At 46.2% G+C, this 22,371-nt stretch overlaps 1 protein-coding gene across 7 annotated transcripts in view; it reads left to right on the top strand.

Annotated features, from left to right (window-relative positions):
- The window catches only part of ARB2A (ARB2 cotranscriptional regulator A), a 265,885-nt gene extending 243,775 nt beyond the window's left edge, over positions 1 to 22,110 (top strand). For 5 of the 7 annotated variants that reach the window (XM_065656369.1, XM_065656370.1, XM_065656366.1 and 2 more), the window contains one exon: positions 21,497 to 22,110. In XM_065656369.1, the coding sequence (XP_065512441.1) occupies positions 21,497 to 21,639 (143 nt within the window). In that variant the 3' untranslated portion in view covers positions 21,640 to 22,110. The remainder of the gene's footprint in view (positions 1 to 21,496) is intronic. The other 2 variants (XR_010607838.1, XM_065656372.1) reach the window with 2 other exon arrangements.
- The last annotated feature ends 261 nt before the right edge of the window (positions 22,111 to 22,371 follow it).

The raw sequence follows: 22,371 nt of genomic DNA, 5'->3' as shown, positions 1-22,371 counted from the left end.
TGATGATATTGCTCTCGTTTAGACTAACTTCAGCTCCCACCTCAATCTTGTTTTTCCCCATGCCGTTTTTTTCCCCTAATATATCAACAGTTTGTTTTAAACTTGTTTTGAAAAAAGCAACCTATGGTGGTTTATACAAACCAAGCCAAATAGGAGGAATAAGTATTAGAAGATATGCGCAGGGCACAATCAAAAGAATTCCCAAATGTATTTAAGTTATTTTCTTTCTGCTTTTTTAATATGATATTTGTAGGCCAACTGTGGCAATATCTGATAATTTTAACGCAAGATGACATAATTCCAGTTCAGTGATTCTTCAGAGGGAAATTACCCTGACAACTTATTTTCATTTTGTTCTAATTTTATGAAAGAAAAAAAAACAAACTTGAGGTTCTCAATGTGAGGAAAAGAAAATAAGTTGAATTTCCAGATATACTTTCCTGGCAGGTTCTTGTGTTTCCATCTCCAGCTCCCAAGGTTTACCATTTTTCTAGCTGGGAGAGACTAAACTAAAGTTTTCTTCAGAATCCACTAAATGCTTGGCAGCAGATCTCTACTATGACATGAGGGATCTTGCTTGCTTTTTCTGGGAGCTCCGCAGTCTGATTTAGCAGTACTGGTTCTGCTGGAAGACTGCATGTGAAAAGATCAATTGCTAGATCAGGACCGCATTTTCAAATGAAAATCGCATTTAGAAATGCACTGAGGTCATTAAGCTTCATTGTTTTCTTTGTTGTCTTTGGGTGTTTGGGTTTTTTGGTTTGGTTTTTTTTTTTCTGTCTGCCTGATAGGGAAAACATGAGTTGTTTCTTCAATATTGAGATGAGTCTGCTAGCTTAAAGATACAGCTTTGGAGTTTGGTGATTTGGGGGGGTTGGTTTGGGTTGGTCTGGTTTGGGTTGTGTTGGGTTGGGTTTTTATAAGGGTAATAGTGAATCAGTCCTGATTTTGGAATAAACACCATCTCCCAAAGGGAACTTATTTAGTTATTGCAATGGCTCAATGAAGCAGTTAAAAACTTTGCCACTCTGCAACTGGATGATTAAAACTGGATTAGCAGAAAGACCCTGATCTTGCGCTGCTTTCTGTCCGTTTGTGCTTGTCCTGTGGCTGCAAGGCAGGACATGACCTGCAGTTCCTCAGGAGAACTGCCGCCCTGTCCCTCACCCCGCTGGTCCCTGCGTCCTGCTGATCTGGGAACCAGCTACCTGCAGACCCACCGTGAGCATCCCCTGCTCTTAAAGCTTTGTTTGGTTGGGTTTTTTGTTTTGTTTTGTTTTGTTTTTCTTTTTCCATATTGTGAGCTTAGTATTTCCCTTCACGTTCATCCCAGACTTTTGAGTTCTCCCTGCTGCCGGTGGCAGACCTGCCTCCCACGCCGACACACGTCTGTCTGACTCCCGCAGACGGGGATGTCAGGCGGGAGTGTTGGCAGAGGTCAACACATCCCGGCACACAGCGTGTTCTCCTCGTCTCGCTTTGCCGAACGGCTGCCTTGGCTCTGCTTTGCTCCTGCAATGCCCGTCTCCACCGCCTCCCCCACCCGATGCCTGTCTCAGAACTCCTCGCTGCGTCCCAAACATCACAGAATCACAGGATGTCAGGGGTTGGAAGGGACCTCGAAAGCTCATCCAGTCCAATCCCCCCGCCGGAGCAGGAACACCCAGATGAGGTTACACAGGAAGGTGTCCAGGCGGGTTTGAATGTCTGCAGAGAAGGAGACTCCACAACCTCCCTGGGCAGCCTGGTCCAGGCTCTGTTACCCTCACTGGGAAGAAGTTTCTTCTCAAATTTAAATGGAACCTCCTGTGTTCGAGTTCCTACCCATTGCCCCTTGTCCTGTCATTGGTTGTCACCAAGAAGAGCCTGGCTCCATCCTTGTGACACCCACCCTTTATATATTGATAACCATGAATGAGGTCACCCCTCCGTCTCCTCTTCTCCAGGCTCAAGAGCCCCAGCTCCCTCAGCCTTTCCTCACACGGGAGATGCTCCACTCCCTTCAGCATCTTCGTGGCTCTGCGCTGGACTCTCTCCAGCAGTTCCCTGTCCTTCTGGAACTGAGGGGCCCAGAACTGGACACAGTATTCCAGATGTGGTCTCACCAGGGCAGAGTAGATGGGCAGGAGAACCTCTCTGACCTACTGACCACCCCCCTTCTAATCCACCCCAGGTACCATTGGCCTTCTTGGCCACAAGGGCCCAGTGCTGGCTCATGGTCATCCTGCTGTCCCCAGGCCCCCCAGGTCCCTTTCCCCTACACTGCTCTCCAACAGGTCATTCCCCAACTCATAGTGGAACCTGGGGTTGTTCCTGCCCAGGTGCAAGACTCTACACTTGAGTCACCCCATGGCTGGTCCTTTGGTGGTGTTGTCCAGAAGAAGCAAGGAACATGCGCAAGGGAAACATGTTGAGGACTTCCAGACACAGCTGCCATTCACTGCAGCAAGAAGGAGGGTTAAGCGGGGAGGGAAACACAGCTTTGTGGTCATTAATCTCAAATTTTCCCTCTAATGACATCTCTGAGGTTAAGTCACAGGAAGCGCCATATTATTCAGCTTAGTTAAATTTAGCGTGATTCACATCTGCAAAGCCCTTGCAAATTAGTGTTTAGTCTTAAATTGCTGGTTTCCATGATAAGAGAGTTTCAGAGTACCCTGCATTAAGTCCCGATGTGTTATGAATTAGGGTGCAGAAGCCTGAAACCCGTGTGACATGCCAAAAAAACACAAGTTCCTGAGCAGTGTGGAGGCAAATATGCAATTAATTTAGTTTGTGACACCAAGCAGCTGGGATGGCACCCTTACAAAGAATTATTTCCCCCGTAGATGCTGGGAACAGCCGCTGGAGACGGGCTCTTTTGCAAAGCCATGTGTACGAGCCACGGCGTTTACCCAGCACAACTCACCCTTGCCACACACTTCACCTCATCGGGCTGTAATAGGTGCAGACCTGTATTGATCACCCTGACTTGCAGGAGAGAAAAAATCTTTGTGCTTCAGATTGGGTATAAATTATAAATAGCGTCTCCGAAGGCTGTGAGTTACAGAAATGGCATTCTTCTGAGACAGCCACATGTAAAGCTGTTGTTGTAGAGGTTATTAACTTTATGATTGCAGCACGGGTGTGCTTGACCCACAATGATGATCATTGCCCATAAAATCCCACCGTTGGGGTTCAATCACCTGCCTTCTTCAAGAATGTTCATTAGCAATGACCAGCAAAGGTCAGGCTAATAAAAGAAGGTTAACGCTCACTATGTCAGTGTAAATTCGCTGGTGAAACAGCACTGTCTTCTTGCCATCTTTCTTACTAATACAGCTATGCAGACTCCTGTAAATGGATTGTATAGGTGTACAGGGTGTGTATGTGTGTGTAAATATGTATGTATGTACATACATACGTAGCAGCTGATGAAACATAAATGAGAAAAATGTATCTGTGTATCGGTGGAGTTCAGAATCTCCTGTGGTGGGAGCAGAATACCGAGCAGAATTGCAACCCTGGACTTCAGCAGGGCCGACTTTGGCCTTTTCAAACAGTTGCTGGAGGGAATCCCGTGGGCAAGGCTGCTTGAAGGTAAAGGCGCCCAAGATAGTTGGTTAACATTCAGGGACTGCTTCTACCAAGCTCAAGATCAGTGCATCCCGATGCGCAGGAAGTCAAGGAAGGGAGCCAGGAGACCTGCGTGGTTAAACAGGGAACTGCTGGGCAAACTCAAGTGGAAGAGGAGGGTTTACAAATCATGGAAGGAGGGGCTGGCCACTTGGGAAGAATATAAGGCTGTTGTCAGAGGATGTAGGGAGGCAACTAGGAAAGCTAAGGCCTCCTTAGAGTTAAACCTGGCGAGAGGGGTCAAGGACAACAGGAAGAGGTTCTTCAAATACATGGCAGATAAAACTAACACCAGAGGCAATGTAGGCCCACTGATGAACGGGGTGGGTGCCCTGGTGACAGAAGATACAGAGAAGGCAGAATTACTGAATGCCTTCTTTGTCTCTGTCTACTCTGCCGGAGGCTGTCCTGAGGAGCCCCGTACCCCTGAGGCCCCAGAGGAAGGCAGGGCAATGGAGGAGTCTGCCTCAGTTGATGAGGACTGGGTTAGGGAGCAATTAAGCAATCTGGACATCCATAAATCCATGGGTCCAGATGGGATGCACCCGCGGGTGCTGAGGGAGCTGGCTGAAGTCATTGCTGGACCGCTCTCCATCATCTTTGCCAAGTCTTGGGAAACGGGAGAGGTGCCTGAGGACTGGAGGAAAGCAAATGTCACTCCGGTCTTCAAAAAGGGCAAGAAGGAGGACCCGGGCAACTATAGACCGGTCAGCCTCACCTCCATCCCTGGGAAAGTGATGGAACACCTTATCCTTGGTGCCATCTTAAGACATATCAAGGATAAGAGGGTCATCAGGGACAGTCAGCATGGCTTCACCAAGGGGAAGTCGTGTTTGACCAACCTCATAGCCTTTTACGAAGACGTAACAAGGTGGATTGACGATGGCAGAGCAGTGGATGTGGTCTACCTTGACTTCAGCAAAGCATTTGACACCGTCTCCCACAGCATCCTCACGGCAAAACTGAGGAAGTGTGGACTGGATGATCGGGTAGTGAGGTGGACTGCAAACTGGCTGAAGGAGAGAAGCCAGAGAGTTGTGATCAATGGGGCGGAGTCTGGTTGGAGGCCTGTATCTAGTGGAGTGCCTCAAGGGTCAGTTCTGGGACCAATACTGTTCAATATATTCATCAATGACTTGGATGAGGGAATTGAGTGTACCATCAGCAAGTTTGCTGATGACACCAAGCTGGGAGGAGTGGCTGACACGCCAGAAGGCTGTGCTGCCATCCAGCGAGATCTGGACAGGCTAGAGAGTTGGGCGGGGAAAAATTTAATGAAATATAACAAGGGGAAATGTAGAGTCTTGCATCTGGGCAGGAACAACCCCAGGTTCCAGTACAGGTTGGGGAATGACCTATTAGAGAGCAGTGTAGGGGAAAGAGACCTGGGGGTCCTGGTGGACAGCAGGATGACCATGAGCCAGCACTGTGCCCTTGTGGCCAAGAAGGCCAATGGCATCCTGGGGTGTATTAGAAGGGGGGTGGTTAGTAGGTCCAGAGAGGTTCTCCTTCCCCTCTACTCTGCCCTGGTGAGACCTCATCTGGAATATTGTGTCCAGTTCTGGGCCCCTCAGTTCAAGAAGGACAGGGAACTGCTGGAGAGAGTCCAGCGCAGGGCCACAAAGATGATTAAGGGAGTGGAGCATCTCCCTTATGAGGAAAGGCTGAGGGAGCTGGGTCTCTTTAGCTTGGAGAAGAGGAGACTGAGGGGTGACCTCATTAATGTTTATAAATATATAAAGGGTGGGTGTCACGAGGATGGAGCTAGGCTCTTCTCGGTGACAACCAACAGTAAGACAAGGGGTAATGGGTTCAAGCTGGAACACAAGAGGTTCCACTTAAATGTGAGAAGAAACTTCTTCTCAGTGAGGGTGACAGAACACTGGAACAGGCTGCCCAGGGGGGTTGTGGATTCTCCTTCTCTGGAGACATTCAAAACCCGCCTGGACGCCTTCCTGTGTAACCTCACCTAAGTTTTCCTGCTCTGGCAGGGGGATTGGACTAGATGATCTTTTGAGGTCCCTTCCAATCCCTAACATTCTGTGATTCTGTGATTCTGTGATTCTGTGATCTGGTATGCGTTAGCCGCAAATGACTTATTGCAAGTGCACGAAGTGTTATTCACACCTCAAATTCACAAATTCTTGTTCATTTCTCCAGCAAAATTTTTATACTTAATTGACAGAATTAACGTTTTATCAAAATGAACATAGTCTGTCAGTGACTCCCAAAACTTGAATTTTTCTCTCCATTTGTTACTTGGTGGTTGTATTGTGGTGGCGCAGCTCCACCTTCCATGGCATTTTACAAACACAGACATGTTTACTTTCTATTAAGTCACTAAAAACGGCACTAAATTTCCGAGGAAACTGTCATTCTCATCTAGAAGATCAACTCCTCATTTCTCTTATCATTCAGGGTAAGGCTTGCTGCGTTTCCATAGATGTGTCCTCTTTTTCTGCCCTCACCACCACACCTGGGTGGTAGGTTCAGCTCATGGTCAGGTTCTTTAAATACCTACCAAAGCCAGATCTGGAGATTTCTTTTCCTGTTAAGAAAGAAGAAAACGTGGAGAGGGAAGATGTGTTTGGTGGGGTACTTCCAGCAACTGGACTAGTTGAAGATGTCCCAGCTCATGGCAGGGGATTGGACTGGATGAGCTTTGATGGTCCCTTCCAACCCAAACTATTCTGTGATTCTATTAAGATGTTGGTGAGGAGAAACTGGATGGACACAGTAGCAGTGAGATGGAGGAGGTCTTGGGGAAACAGGGTCAAAGAAAAGTCAGGAAAAGTTAGAAATCAGTGAGCCATGAGGACAGGAGAGCTGGGGATTGGGGCCAGGTGATGGGCAAGGGTTCAAGAAGAGCTGCAAGGTGGGCAGGTTCTGGGGGAGGAATTCAAAAGTGCATGCCCTGGAGAAGTAGCTGTCCTGGAGAAATAGTTGTCCTGGGTCGAAGGAAAACAGGCATGGAGTGGGAAGAGATTTGGGTAAATGAAGCCTTGAGAAGGAATGAAGAGGGCATAGTGAGGGGTCTCTCTATCTGCCTGAGACCCATGAAAGTATTTGCCCTGTCAAACCCAGGGTGTTTCTGAGTGTGTACAGAAGCAACGCTGTAAAAGATGTAAGCTTTCAGGTCAGGAGGTGATCACAGAATCACAGAATCACACAGAATCTTAGGGATTGGAAGGGACCTCAAAAGATCATGTAGTCCAATCCCCCCGCCGGAGCAGGAACACCCGGATGAGGTTAAGCAGGAAGGTGTCCAGGCGGGTTTTGAATGTCTCCAGAGAAGGAGGCAGTCTGTTCCAGGCTCTGTCACCCTCACCCTCACTGAGAAGAAGTTTCTTCTCAAATTTAAGTGGAACCTCTTGTGTTCCAGCTTGAACCCATTACCCGTTGTCTTATCATTGGTTGTCACTGAGAAGAGCCTGGCTCCATCCTCGTGACATTCACCCTTTATATATTTATAAACATTAATGAGGTTACCCCTCAGTCTCCCCTTCTCCAAGCTCAAGAGCCCCAGCTCCCTCAGCCTTTCCTCACATGGGAGATGCTCCACTCCCTTCATCATCTTCGTGGCCCTGCGCTGGACTCTCCAGCAGTTCCCTGTCCTCCTGGAACTGAGGAGCCCAGAACTGGACACAATATTCCAGATGAGGTCTCACCAGGGCAGAGTAGAGGGGAAGCAGAACCTCTCTGACCTACTAACCACCCCCCTTCTAATCCACCCCAGGTACCATTGGCCTTCTTGGCCACAAGGGCCCAGTGCTGGCTCATGGTCATCCTGCTGTCCCCATGACCCCCAGGTCCCCTTCTCCTACACTGCTCTCTAATAGGTCATTCCTCAGCCTATACTGGAACCTGGGGTTGTTCCTGCCCACATGTAAGACTCTGCACTTTCCCTTGTTATATTTCATTAATTTTTTCCCTGCCCAACTCTCCAGCCTGTCCAGATCTCGCTGGATGGCAGCACAGCCTCTGGTGTGTCAGCCACTCCTCCCAGCTTGGTGTCATCAGCAAACTTGCTGATAGTACACTCAATTCCCTCATCCAAGTCATTGATGAATATATTGAATAATACTGGTCCCAGAACTGACCCTTGAGGCACTCCACTAGATACAGGCCTCCAATCAGACTCCGTCCCATTGACCACGACTCTCTGGCTTCTTTCCTTCAGCCAGTTTGCGGTCCACCTCACTACCCGATTGTCCAGTCCACACTTCCTCAGTTTAGCTGTGAGGATGCTGTGGGAGACGGCGTCAAATGCTTTACTGAAGTCAAGGTGAAGTGTCTGTGGAGCTTACACACCTCAGGGGTGGTGAGCAGCTGAATCAGGATTTTCAGCATCACATGGATTTAGGCCGTTAAGTTTCACCCCTCACGATGTAAGGGGCTGACTCCTTTTCAGCAGCTGGTGGCACCTGGAGCAGGTGTCCAGCAGGAGTGGGAAACTGGTGGATGGATCCATCTCAGCCTTCCCCTTTGCTCAGCTTGTTTCCACCATACTGCAGTAGCAGCAGCCACCAAGAGAGGAGGACCAGGTGCAGATGAGTTTTGGTCAGGTTTCATCCAGGAGCAAAGCTAGCATTGCAGAGGCAGCACCTGGCTTCTTGGGTTTTTTTCGTCTTAGCCACCAAAAAATTAGGCTCTGAGGGAAAATCAGGAGGAACTGCCCCTCCTGTGGCTTCTCCATGGTTGCTATGCAAGAGAGGACCAGGCAGAAGATGGATGGTGCCAACATGTTGGATTGCTTGGGTTGGGCGGGGTTGGTTTGGGGTGTGTTAGATTGGGGCCACCCAAAGGCAATGGTCATAAAATGGAACAGGTTAGTGAATATTCCTTCTGTACCTATGAAAATAATCTGAGCTCATGTTGACAGTACATGTCAACTTTGTCCTTTGCCTGCACAGATACAGTAGGGCACTATAACCCAAGCAGAAATTTCAGGGGGCGGAAAAATCCCTTTGAAATCTTTGAAATGTTCCTTATGCAGAAAATTATAAACGTTTTCCACAGGGAGAGAGAGTTATTTATTCACTAAAGACCTAGTATGTATTGAATTCAGATTCTTGCTGAAATGTAAAAAAGCTGGGCATTTGCTGTGGTGCCTCATACCCCGTGCACATTCATCCCCATTGCAGTTTGTTCCTTAGTCACAAGTTCAATCCCATCCCTGGAAAGACCCTCTTTACTTCCACAGCTGCCTGTGTCGGCATCCACGCCGGTCTCCAAGTTCCACTCCTTGCCTGAAAGGGGAGAAAATTATATTCAGCTGCTTTACTTTAAATTTGCTGTATTGCAATTACAAGTCTGTGTTTATCCTGCCGTTGATTAAGGGCTTTTTCCCATTTTTATTAGATGGGATGTCTCTGCTATCACATAACACGGGATTCTAAAGCGTTGCTGCCCTTCCTAGCTGCTCCGGGTGCAGGCGATGCCATTTCTACGGTGTTGCCTTGGCTGCTGTGTTTTTGGGAAGCGCCAAAGCTGGGTCGGTTCATGCTCACGCTGCTGGTGCAGCTGTTCCCCGGGTGATTTACATAATTTCATTTGCTTGGTGGGTTTTACAGATACATTATATTCTCCACTGAAGTAGCTGATATCGGCATTCTCTGAATTATTTCCAATAATTAATTCTCTGTCCCGATGTTGGGTGGCACAATTATTATTTAGGAACAAATAATCGTAAAACACCATCAGTAAGAGTAGCTATTTTCTGAGCACCCAGTCCTTTCACACCTCCAATCCTGCCGTCATCCGTGAAACTACTTGGAACAGGCAGGACTCTCCCAAATTAGCAGAGCTTGCCAATGAGGGGTACACATTTTGGAATAAATTCAGATTTTAAGGTCCACCCTGCAGTATTTCAAATTAAATTAACTCCCGGGTATTGCTGCAGTACATTTTAGATGTGTTTAAATATGTTTTTTTAAACACTGTGTGCTTGTTAACGTTGAGCCCGGGTCCATTCCTGGTGATACCACCAGTCTCAGTTGAGCCTCCCAGTCTGCAAAATCCTGGTAAGGATGGTTTCTCCCTTAGAAAACTCCATTATTCATGCCCTTGAAAGCAGCGGAGGAAAGGAGACATAACTGGCTGCTTGTATGATGCTGTAGCATGTTAAGATGTGTCGTGTAAATTAGTATTTTTCAGGTTTATAACCTGTAGAAGCTTCGAAGCCTAAATAGGTTTTTTTTAGTGGTCTCGCCCAAGGAGCCACATGGATGTATGTTCTCTCAGGAAGTGTGGGGTTTTGAGCAGGTCAAAACTTCTTTATTTAAAAGATAATTTTTATTTCTGCTGGTTCAGAAAATGATGGTTTTCAAATGTTAAATACTTTATATGTGCTCTTGGGTGCAATTTTATAAAGGTTTGGTTTTTTCTAATTTGTTATAGGAAAAAATGCATCTACATTTAAAAAATTTCGTTAGCTCACTAATGTATATTATTCAAGTGCTTCAGAACTATTATGATGTACGCTGCAAATACAATCAGGTCTACATCTTGCCTAAAGAAAGCCGATAAAGTCACAGACTATTAAAGACTGGGCTGGATAGGAGGAAACTCAAGGAGTTATCTAATTTGTCCACATCCCCCAGGGCAAGGCCAGCTATACCTATAATATTCCCAAGAGATTGTTTTCTGACCTGTTTCTTAACTTCCAGTGGTGAGATCCCATACCTTCCAAAGGTATGTTCTTACCCCAAAAACATCTTCATGTGATGTAACCTGAATATCCCATCTCACATTTGACAGGTAAAGAATTTTTATATTTGTCTTTAAATACAGGTAAATGTGTAGTTATAGAGGTAGATAGATAGATAGATAGATAGATAGGTAGATAGATAGATAGATAGATAGATAGATAGATAGATAGATAGATAGATAGATAGATAGATAGATAGTGGGTAGTGAGGTGGACCGCAAACTGGCTGAAGGAAAGAAGCCAGAGAGTCGTGGTCAATGGGGCAGAGACTGGTTGGAGGCCTGTATCTAGTGGAGTCCCTCAAGGGTCGGTACTGGGACCAGTATTGTTCAATATATTCATCAACGACTTGGATGAGGGAATTGAGTGTACTATCAGCAAGTTTGCTGATGACACCAAGCTGGGAGGAGTGGCTGACACGCCAGAGGATGTGCTGCCATCCAGAGACCTGGACAGGCTGGAGAATCGGGCAGGGAAAAATTTAATGAAATATAATAAGGGAAAATGTAGAGTCTTACATCTGGGCAGGAACAACCCCAGGTTTCAGTAGAGGTTGGGGAATGACCTATTAGAGAGCAGTGTAGGGGAAAGGGACCTGGGGGTCCTGGTGGACAGCAGGATGACCATGAGCCAGCACTGGGCCCTTGTGGCCAGGAAGGCCAATGGCATCCTGGGGTGTATTAGAAGGGGGGTGGTTAGTAGGTCAAGAGAGGTTCTCCTTCCCCTCTACTCTGCCCTGGTGAGACCTCATCTGGAATATTGTGTCCAGTTCTGGGCCCCTCGGTTCCAGAAGGACAGGGAACTGCTGGAGAGAATCCAGTGCAGGGCAACAAAGATGCTGAAGGGAGTGGAGCATCTCCCGTGTGAGGAAAGGCTGAGGGAGCTGGGGCTCTTGAGCTTGGAGAAGAGGAGACTGAGGGGTGACCTCTTTCATGGTTATCAATATATAAAGGGTTGGTGTCACGAGGATGGAGCCAGGCTCTTCTCGGTGACAGCCAATGATAGGACAAGGGGTAATGGGTTCAAGCTGGAACACAAGAGGTTCCACTTAAATTTGAGAAGAAGCTTCTTCTCAGTCAGGGTGACGGAACACTGGAACAAGCTGCCCAGGGAGGTTGTGGAGTTCTCCTTCTCTGGAGACATTCAAAACCTGCCTGGACACCTTCCTGTGTAACCTCATCTGGGTGTTCCTGCTGTGGCGGGGGGATTGGACTGGATGAGCTTTCGAGGTCCCTTCCAATCCCTGACATCCTGTGATTCTGTGATAGATAGATAGATAGATAGATAGATAGATAGATAGATAGATAGATAGATGAGTAGATACAGAAAATATGGATATAGATGATATAGATATATAGAGATACAGAGATATATAGATAAAAATATAATTTCAACCCCTGATTACTTCTCTCTGCATGCTGCGTCATTTTAACTTGAGTTTTAAAATTTGTAGTTGTGTGATATCAAGCACATCTATACTGGACCCCTTGGGGGTTCAGCCTGGAGAACAGGAGCTGAGGGGAGACCTTCTGATCTCTGAACTGCCTGAAAGGAGCTTGGAGCCAGGGGGGGTCGGGCTCTGCTCCCAAGGAACAAGCGCCAGGACCAGAGGAAACGGCCTCAACTTGTGCCAAGGGAGGTTGAGGTTGGATCTTGGGAACAATTTCTTCCCCAAAGGGCTGTCGGGCATTGGAACAGGCTGCCCAGGGCAGTGGTGGAGTCACCATCCCTGGAGGGGCTGAACAGATGGAGATGAGGTTCTCAGGGACATGGGTTAGTGGTGGACTGGGCAGTGTTGGGTTAACAGTTGGACTTGATGGTCTTAAGGGTCTTTCCCAACCTAAAGGATTCTGTGGTTCTTCAACCACAGAAATAGCTTGCTGTCCTTCAAACATTCTCTGTGCTTGAAATTGCTGCCAGTGAGATTGTCGTTCAGTAACACACTGCAGGTCTGGTTTAGCCAGCGACAGGTGGGATGCTGTGACATCCCCTGAGCATCACGTGGTGTTTCACCAGGAGCACACGTTCAGTGGCTTTGCCTTCAGCATGGCCCCAAAGTCAGTGTCCTCTCTTTTCAAACTGGATCCCCAGGAATCCTGACATGAGTTTATCTAGTGTCCCACCAGCTGGCTGTTTTCTGTGCTGCCTCTCATAGCGCAGGACGGTACCGCAGATGTTTGGCAGGAGAGATATCTGCACATGAGGTTCTCATGGAGGCAACCCCACCACCACCTTGCCCTGAATTTGGAGGGGCCTTGTTTCTCATTGCGGCATCCTCTTGCTTGGCACTCCTCAAAAGGCTGCATTTGTGCATCTTCATCCTCGTAGTTGCCTGGGGACAGCTGGGGTCCCAGTGCAAATTTATCGTAGCATCATAGATAGAATCATAGAAATTTGAGCTGTCTCAGCCTCATCTCTCCTGCCTGCCATGGTCCTTGCCCTTTGCCAGGTGGCCAAGTCTCTCTCTTTCTCCTTCCAAAAGCAAGGCTGGAAGAGGTGGCACCTCGGAGAGGTGTTCATGGGAATGGTGCCCCCCAAAACCTCCCCCAGCCCTCCCACTATTCAAGGGGTCTGGATCCAGCCCCAGCACCTGGTATTTTCTGCCTGTGCCCACATCAAACCAGTCTCATGGTGTTCGTTGCACAGGTAAGAGCAAATCTACAGGGGATCACCTGTTTGCCCGCAATCCTGCCCATTTGTGCAAAAGACTTTTTGTGAAATTTTGGGACCAAGGACACACATTTGCTTTTTAGGACTATTTACCCCAGAGCAGCAATCTGGAGCAGCCAACAGCCTGAGATCCTGTAACCGTTGTGTGTCTTGAAATGTTATTTAATCAGCCTGTGTTTTTAGCTGTTTGTGGCTCCTTCCTTTTTTTTTTTTCTTTTTTTTTTCTTTTCTTTTTTTAATGCCGTTGTGTGCAATTTGTATTACTACATCTATTTGCATTGGTATTAAGAGCAGTTCTGTCCTGGATGCAGGGCACTGCCTGCTTCTTACTGGGAAGTCCCTGTAGCTGTTTGACATCTATTTTTTTTTTCTTTTTTTAATATATACTCAAAAGAAAATGACTTGACTTCTGGTGACCCAAAAAATGACCTGACTTTTGGATAACCTGCACTCAGGAGGGAACAACCTTACAACTTTCACTTATTTGACCAGTTAGCACACAGAGGGGCAAACAAATGACCCGTGCTCATGGGACTGCCCTTAATATTTAATGAAGAGTAGCGAAAAGTGACAGCTGTGTTAGCCTCCCATCTCTTTCCCACTTTGCAAACCTTGCTTGCACTGAGCTTTTGTGTGAATCTTTGCATCGTTGCTCATGGGGCAAGAGGAATTTATTAAATATTTTGTTACCTTTTTAAATAGCTTCATGTGAGTAGTTTGTGTGGTTTAAACGAAGGGTGGGAAAAAGCTGATTGCAAGTAGGGGAGTTCAGGGGTAATCTCTGTTATGGGTTGGCAGGATGCTTGTTGCTCTGTTTCCATCATCCCACTAGAGATATTAGAGATAATAGATGTCCAACAAAAATAAACACTGGTCTGTATCACAGGAGATAATAACCAAGTATAAAATGTCTTTAGTATGTGTACGCTATCCTCTAGCATTACCACAAAGGTTCCCACAATTTTCCTTGGGTGAATATTGCATCTAAACCAGCTTACTGCATGTCTAAGCCCCCTTTATAAGCTGTATTTAATTTCTTCAGGTTTCTCTGCTTCTTCCCTCTTGGCTCCTCCGAATAATTCATTTCCCTATGCAGTTGCTTTTAGATTATTATCATGCCCATGACTCCAAAAACTATTACTTCTTAGCCAAACTAAATACACCAAGGTTTGGGCTTTGTTTGGGTTTTTTAATGTCCTCTCAGAAATCACTGCATCCATTTTATTAATTGGTGTATGGCTTGTTTCTTAATTTTGCCTAAGCTTTTAACCTTTCTTTATCATTGAGATGTCTAGAAGTGCATGTGCAGAAGCTCCTAAGGTCATTAGTTCTCAAAGCTCTTGAACTAATGGACTCCTTCCCAATTTTTCCTGATGCTCTCACCCTCCCTGTCAGAACTATTTAGTGATTTTAAGCAAGGTATATTTTTTTAATCTCCTTTTTCCTTAGCTTTACTGGTGATGCTTTGAGAGCTTGTTCTTTTCGGGGGTTTGAGACCTGGAGGTTTATATCAGCAAGAGCAAAACACTCACAACAGACACGGTAATTTCCTCCTGTGCAGATCCATAGGACCCAGGAATCATAAATGGAGAAACCTTATGAATTAAAAAATAGTTCTGTCATTCTTAATAACATCTGATGCACTCAAAGGTTAAAAAAAAAATTTTAAAAAAGTTAAATTCCTCTTTACAAATAACTGTGTGATACAGAAGTCATTTAATAGCATCCAGAAAGATAGATGCAACAGAGGCAAAAGTATATTTTTCTCACACTTATGTGGGGATTTGAACAGTATTGTTACGTCACTACAGAGTTGCAGAATTAAAGAAGTACATACCTAAGAGTTAAATCCTTATATGAAGGTTTTAATGTGTGTGTGTGTGTATAACATCAGAAAGAAAGAAAGAAAGAAAGAAAGAAAGAAAGAAAGAAAGAAAGAAAGAAAGAAAGAAAGAAAGAAAGAAAGAAAGAAAGAAAGAAAGAAAGAAAGAAAGAAAGAAAGAAAGAAAGAAAGAAAGAAAGAAATTTCCATTGACTCATAACTTTTAGGAGGAAAAATCCTTTCTGAAAGGCATATCACACCCACGTTCCCAGGTCAGAAGGGACTGGCTTGTTTGTTCATTCATTTGTAATGGAAGAATGAATTGTGTTGCATCTCAGAGTTATGGAAATAAGGGTAAAACACATTGTATACATTTTAAAGTGCTTCTATTCATGCAAATGCCCCCCCAAAGTCTGCATTTCACCCTTTGAAGCATTAAAATCAAGTTTTGAGGAGACTTAGGGCCTTCTGTATTGCTGTACCTTAAATCCTAAGTGTTAAAGCTACCTCTGCCGGTGTTTGGGGCAAGACCGAAAAGCTAGTGTCCTGCCCCAATCTGGCATTAATGTTTTGCAGCATGGCAGCATCTCGGTGTGGACCGCAACCACGGGGGCAGAAATCAATTGCGAACCCTCTGCTGAGCAAGAGGGTTGGTGAAGAGCAGCAACGCTCTCTGTCCCGATGGGGACTAAACCCCGAGGCATGGAGCAGCCTTAATTCTTGTTGAAGCCCAGCGTTTTTAGGGACAAAACACCACTTAGAGAAGCAAACCTGAGCTCTAATATCTTCAGAGATAATTTCAAACTAGGAACTTTTCCCCACAGAGATATTCCGGTGAGGAGGCACATAAGGAAGATCTCCCTGGGCTCCTGTGCAGCATGGGAAACCTTTGTCCCACACATCTTGTAAACGCGGCGGGGGGTCACCATTGTGCCGAGCATCTTCTGAGCGCAGCAGGAGGAGGCTTTTGTCCGTCACAGTGGGCAGATGCCGTAGGAGGGCACCTTTGTCCCGCACAGTTGGTAATCGCTCACCAAGAGCAAATTTATGAGGATTGCAGAGCTCCTTCCCTCCACGGGTGCACATGGAGGAGTTCAGTCAGTCTCGCTGAGTGAAGAGCTGCCTGTCCTGAGTGGAAGCGGAAGGGGGAGGCAGCGAAAACACATTTGCACATGCATGTGCAAATGGCCACTGGGATCATTCGCCTGGTTGCATTGCACAGCCACCCCTGCAGGCACCAATCCCAGATTCATTTTTTTGCTTTTCCTCTTCCTTATTTTTCCTGCCCATTTAGGCTGCCCTTGTTTCTCTGTTCCTTCTTATGTTTGCATTATATCCTATTCAATATATCATCTGCTAATTAATCTAATTAACTAGTAAATGCTCTCGTTATTCTTTCAGATCGCTAATAACCACATTTAAAAGACTTGAGCCCTAATACAGATCCCTCTGGGACTTTATAGGTATATTTTCAACCCCCATATCATTAATTCTTCTTTGTCTTCTCAAATGCTGTAGCCACTTCCCAAGAAGTTCACCAGTGCCCATTTCCAGGACAGTCTGAGAGACCATACATTGTTTCACAGATGCAGAGTTTTGCCTTTCTTCAGCCAAAACGTAGTGAGCCTGATGAACCGTGATGCTGTTCCAGACTTGCAGTAGTAATTACAGAGAGCAGAGTCCCAAACTGCAACCCAGTGAGGAATGGTGATGAGATGATGAGATGTGATGAGATGAGATGAGATGAGATGAGATGAGATATGAGATGAGATGAGATGAGATGAGATATGAGATGAGATGAGATGATGGTGAGATGAGATGAGATGATGGTGAGATGATGAGATGAGATTGAGTTGAGAGCTGAGTTGAGTTGAGAGTTGAGTTGAGTTGAGTTGAATTGAGCTGAGTTGAGTGGAGTTGAGATGCTGAGTCTGGACGCAGCCTGCAGAGGTGCCACGTGCATGGTGGACACTGGTGGAGATGATGCTCGCATCTAGAGCCAGTGCAGGTGCGGCGCTGCACAGTTGGGAGCTGCTTTACCAATAATCTCAAGTATTGTGAGGTGTCCTCAGATGGAGTAAAGCAACTCTTTTGCAAACAGGAGTTGGGGGTGACTGCAGCCCAGTAGAGCAGTGAAGGTCATAAGCCATTATAAGTGATTCCTCAGGTTCCCACCACGCCCGAGTTGTCAGACTGGCTTATGCGGAACAACACAGAAATTGATAAATCTTCCGCCTGGTGATTTTTGTGATTCAGTAAAGTGGTCACGTTTGGTTGTCATCTGTTCTTGTCAAATCTGAGCCTGTTCTGTTCTAAGGCTCCTGTTGCCCTAAAGGCGCTTGCAATTTTTTTAAATGTTGGTATCTTACTTTACTAATGTTCAAAGGTAAGTTTTACATGTGGTAGTTTCAATTAATTCTCCTTTTCTCAAATTGGCATTGTTTTTCTTCCAACCCCCACCTCCATCCTCTGGTGCCTACCTGATTGTGCATGAATTCTCAGAAATAATTGCCAGTAGTTCAGCAAGTTCATTAACTGATTCCCTGAGGACCCTCAGATGCGTGTCATCCAGACATGATGATTTGTATATCAAATTTTTGCAACTATTCCCTTACCTGATCTTTTTGTATCAACAACTATATTGGCAAGTCATCCTTATTTCTGCCTGTCGATATCTCTGTGTGGTGGTGGGTAAATTGATTCTGAAACTTGTTCACTGTTTGGCAGCCATTATTAATTTCACCTCGCGCATTGTTGGCTCCACCTTCTCTTCAGAACTCCTTTCCAATGATGTTCTGCACATGTTAAAATAGGCATCCAGTCCTCCCTAACTCGTTCTACATTAGCAACTTGGCAGTTGCTCTGTTTAAATGACATTTCTCTCATTTTGTGGGCCTGGGAGCAGGGGGATTGATATTATTTTCTTTCCTGCAACTGTAGCCTTAGCATATTTTAGGATGTTCTAGCTGTCTCCCACACTCAACAGTTTTTATATGTCTTTCTGTTGCAACATGCTCCTAAGATTTGTCAAAGAATTAATGTCTGAAATAACTGTATGTTGTGTGACAACCCATCACTTAATATGGTATATTGGATCCTGCAGTTTATCGTCACAGCCCTTGAAATTAGTGAGTGCTAAGGGTGTAAATACCTTAGAGTACCTCGGCTTTAGTGCAACAGCTTATTATCTGACTCTCACAAATTATTCCTTCTATCAAAAAATAAATGGCTGCTCATGAATTTAATTTAGATTTGTCTGCTACTAAATACACAACTGAGATTGTAGCCATCAATGATATTTTTCCTCTGGCGAAAACCTTATGGCCAAATCTATCATCACCCTTAGGACTTAAGTCCTTTTGCTTCTGTCTAATTTTCCAAACCTCTGGTATATAAATCATAAATGCACAGTCTGTGCAGTGTTAAATTTTTAGGACTCTCCCTTTAGTAGTAGTTGAATGTGAATTCATAAGGACAAAATTTGACCTTTAAATGACTATAAAGGGCCAAGGCAGATACTTGGCAAGCTTTTCTTATTGCAATATTAATCAAGCAAAGAATCGTCATAATCCTGGAAACTAAATAGCCATTGTAGTGATTTTATCACCAGGGAAATTGTTCATCTGTCAGTAAGATTGTTACTAGGAAAGGGAAAATAAGGAGTGTTAGAATTGCTTTAGACTGCTGAATCCTTGAGTCCCTCTGGACTCAAAGCATGAATTGTTTTTTGAGAGGGGTGGGTTGAGAGGAGTTGCTACAGGAAAGCTGTAGGTTAATCAGTTTCAGTTACACCAGTGAATGTAAGCCTGATCTCTCTCGAGGACACGAGGAGGATGCATGGGAGAAGGCAGGATGGAGAAAGGAACGGGGAGGCTTCAGAAAACTTATTGTTTTGTCAATTTTTTTTGTTTCTGCATGGCCCTTTCACACAGGAGGAAGGCTGTTGATTAAAAAAAAAATAAAATAAAATAAAAGGGACAGGGAGGAAAAAGCATCATGTTCGCTGCCTCTATTTTCATCTAATTTAATCCGGTGGATATTAATGAGGATGAATATGATGGAGACAGAGACGGATGCAGGCAGGTGGGAGTGGCAGGGACGTGTTTGTGTGGGAAGAGTCCTTGTAGAGGCCAGAAGCCCTCACGGGGAGATGTTTTGCCTCTTGAGGGCTCAACGTGATGTCACCACGTGCTGTGACACCTGTGTGAGGAGACCGACCTGTGCAGGAGTGTCCTCAGGGTGAGCCTGGGCAGCCCATCCCTCCATAAAACCAGCTTCGGTAGACAACCTCTTTGTCGGTGTGATTGCAACCGTAGCATGCCCAACCGTACCATGACCTGAGAGACAGGTCTGTTGGGCCAGGGGTTGTGCTGGGAGCTTCATCCTCCTGCTGTGGTGGGACATCTCTGCATGGGGGATGACCCCGAGGTGGAGAACAGCATAGGGGAAAGGGGCCTGCGGGTCCTGGGGGACAGTAGGATGACCATGAGCCAGCACTGGGCCCTTGTGGCCAGGAAGGCCAATGGTACCTGGGGTGGATTAGACGGGGGTGGTCAGTAGGTCGAGAGAGGTTCTCCTTCCCCTCTACTCTGCCCTGGTGAGACCACATCTGGAATATTGTGTCCAGTTCTGGGCCCTTCAGTTCCAGAAGGACAGGGAACTGCTGGAGAGAGTCCAGCGCAGGGCCACAAAGATGATGAAGGGAGTGGGAGCATCTCCCATATGAGGAAAGGCTGAGGGAGCTGGGGCTCTTGAGCTTGGAGGAGACTGAGGAGTGGCCTCATTAACGGTTATCAATATGTAAAGGGTGGGTGTCATGAGGATGGAGCCAGGCTCTTCTCGGTGACAACCGATGATAGGACAAGGGGCAATGGGTACAAACTGGAACGCAGGAAGTTTCACTTAGATATGAGAAGAAACTTCTTCGTGGTGAGGGTGGCAGAGCCTGGAACAGGCTGCCCAGGGAGGTTGTGGAGTCTCCTCTGCAGACATTCAAACCCACCTGGACACCTTCCTGTGTAACCTCATCTGGGTGTTCCTGCTCCAGTGCGGGGATTGGACTGGATGAGCTTTCGAGGTCCCTTCCAGTCTCTGACATTCTGTGATTCTGTGAGAGCAAGCCTTGGCAAGTGTGGCTGTGGGGTGGCTCTCGAAGGGGATGGGGCAGGTGGTCTGCACTGAAAACCACCTGCAAGACGTGACAGACTCCCAGCGAAGAGGGTCTGCAGAAGGATGGGTGAATTTGCAGGTGGGAAGTGTTTGTATAGAAGGCGCCTCTGGGAGATTTGTGTAAGATGTGATGAATTGTCTCCATGCAACGACTGCAGAGGGTGGGGGAGAATCTGTGTGCACATGACGTGGATCCTCTTTGTACAAAAACGTCTCTTTGTGTGGGAAGTGGTGTCTTTCTGTCAAGAGCTCTTTTTTTTTTCGGAGGAGCTTGTCTGATGGCTGCCTGCGAGTGAACCGGGGAGGGAGATGTGATGGGTGGCACCTCTGTCTAACACTTTCTGGAGGGGACAGTGTGCCTGGAGCCACCAAGGATGGGTACACAGGGAGTGAGGGTCCCAGCAGGGATGTGAAGGTGGATGTGCGGGTATTGCCGTGCCAGAGCATCCCTCCAGGGCGGCCACCCCGCATCCCTGGGGACCACCAGCCACCCCACGTCCTGCGGGGACCACCGGCTGCCCCATGTGGCATCTCTCTCCACTGGGCAGGCCACGGCCACCGTGTCCTTCATTGTTGTCACCCCCAGATTGTGATACTGTCACAAAACTGTTGCTAGGCAACAAATGTGGTTACCAGGTCTCAGCGAATAGCTGAAGGGGAAAGCGAAGTGTTGCACCATTGTAGAGTAACCATAGCAATGACCTACTATTACAGACTAAAGAATTATCATTAACAATGTTAAAGTATCAAACAGAGGCCCAGGATCCTGAGACTTCAGGCAGCATCTCCACGTAATTGGGTTACCCAGAAAGAGGTCCCAACTCTTTCATAGCTCTTGGTTCCCTATCTCCATTGTCTTGGTTTTGTTTTGGGGGTTGTTGTGGGGGGTTTTTTTTGTTTAAATAAAGCAAATGCGCCATGCGTGGAAGGGAACACTTGTAAAACAACAGAAGCACCCACAAAAAAAAAAAAATGAATCTGTACACAGAGGGAAGGGATAAGCAGGAAAGGTTCACATTGCTGCGTAAATACCATGTTGGCTTGTTGGGAGAGGGTGAACGAAGGATGCCTTCATGATGCATCGGTTGTTGTTCAGGTCAGGTGTTCTCTGTTGGTTAAAAATACATACATGAGGCTAAAAGTGATGTAAAACAAAATAGTGCAAAGTACAACAGCCTTGGAAAGTAGACACTTCTTTTTCCAAGTTAGGTAGGACAAGGTCAGGTGCTTCAGCGAAGCTTTACCTAACAGGTTGCTTTGAGGTCTCACTTTCCCAGGCCTGAGATGCGTTTGGGATCTGGGATCTGTGTAGCTGTGCATGTGTGTTTGTGTACATATGTGTGTGTGTGCATACATGTGTGTGCATATGTGTGTGTACCCTGAACCCCCTTGGGCTCCCCCCAGACTAACTACCATCAGTTCTGTGGCTTCCCCAGGTTTTGCATCAACAAAACGGGTCCGGCAACAGCAGAATGACCCCCGGTCAAACTGTCACCTTTGTATTTCTGCAGGTACAGAGCGACATGAACTAACATCCTGGAAGAGTTTCCCGTCTATTTTCAAGTTCTTCAGTGAAGCTGTAGAGGCCAAGAACAGCTCAGTGAAACCAACCCCAACACGGCGTTCCAACAGGATAAAATACGAAGATTTGTAACAGGAGGGGAGGAAGAATTTAAAAAAAAAAAAAAAAAGAAAAAAAACAGCACCACCACCAACCTCTTCGCCGCTTGTTTTCTGCAAGCCATCTCCCAGCCCCTCATTAGATTGTTTTCTTCCTAGAGCACAGGGTCGTGATGTATACATCTAAATAGCGTTTTGCATTATTTCTAGATGAGTGCAACTGTCAAAGCAATATGGGTTCACTGGTTGTGCTTCCTGTGGGCTGTAACTTGGATTTCGTGCTGCCCATCAGCGCGCAGATTAAGGCTGACAGTGGTACTGCACAGTGCAGCATGGTGCAGCTCTAATTGCCCTGACATAGCCCTGCACCAAGCTGATGCCAGAATTTAACAGCTCTGTCATGGTCCTATTGCCTGCAGGATTTTTTGCTGCTTCCTTCTATTTTAAGACAGAACAAAACAGGAATTACTCTTTTTTTTTTTTTTTTTTTTTTCAAAAGACACTTCTAACTCAGAAGTGCTAACCAGCCTGTGGTTTTACACCCTTCCCTTTCTCTGGGACCAAGTGGGATCAACTCTTGACTCTTTCATTTTCTGCTGGTAGGAGGGTCCAAGAAGTTTGGTCCAGATTTATAGGCAAGCCCCTTTGTTGTAGAGATTTTCTCCTCCTGCCAGATCAATGGCATTATCTGTAGATTTTCTCTTCCTTTTGAACACTCCACTTAAAAAAAAAAATGCCTATTCATTAACTGGCTGGATCACACTGT

Source organism: Caloenas nicobarica, chromosome Z, assembly GCF_036013445.1.
Source record: "Caloenas nicobarica isolate bCalNic1 chromosome Z, bCalNic1.hap1, whole genome shotgun sequence".
In the NCBI taxonomy this organism is placed as follows: Eukaryota; Metazoa; Chordata; class Aves; order Columbiformes; family Columbidae; genus Caloenas; species Caloenas nicobarica.
This window is presented reverse-complemented; position numbering and strand designations above follow the sequence as displayed.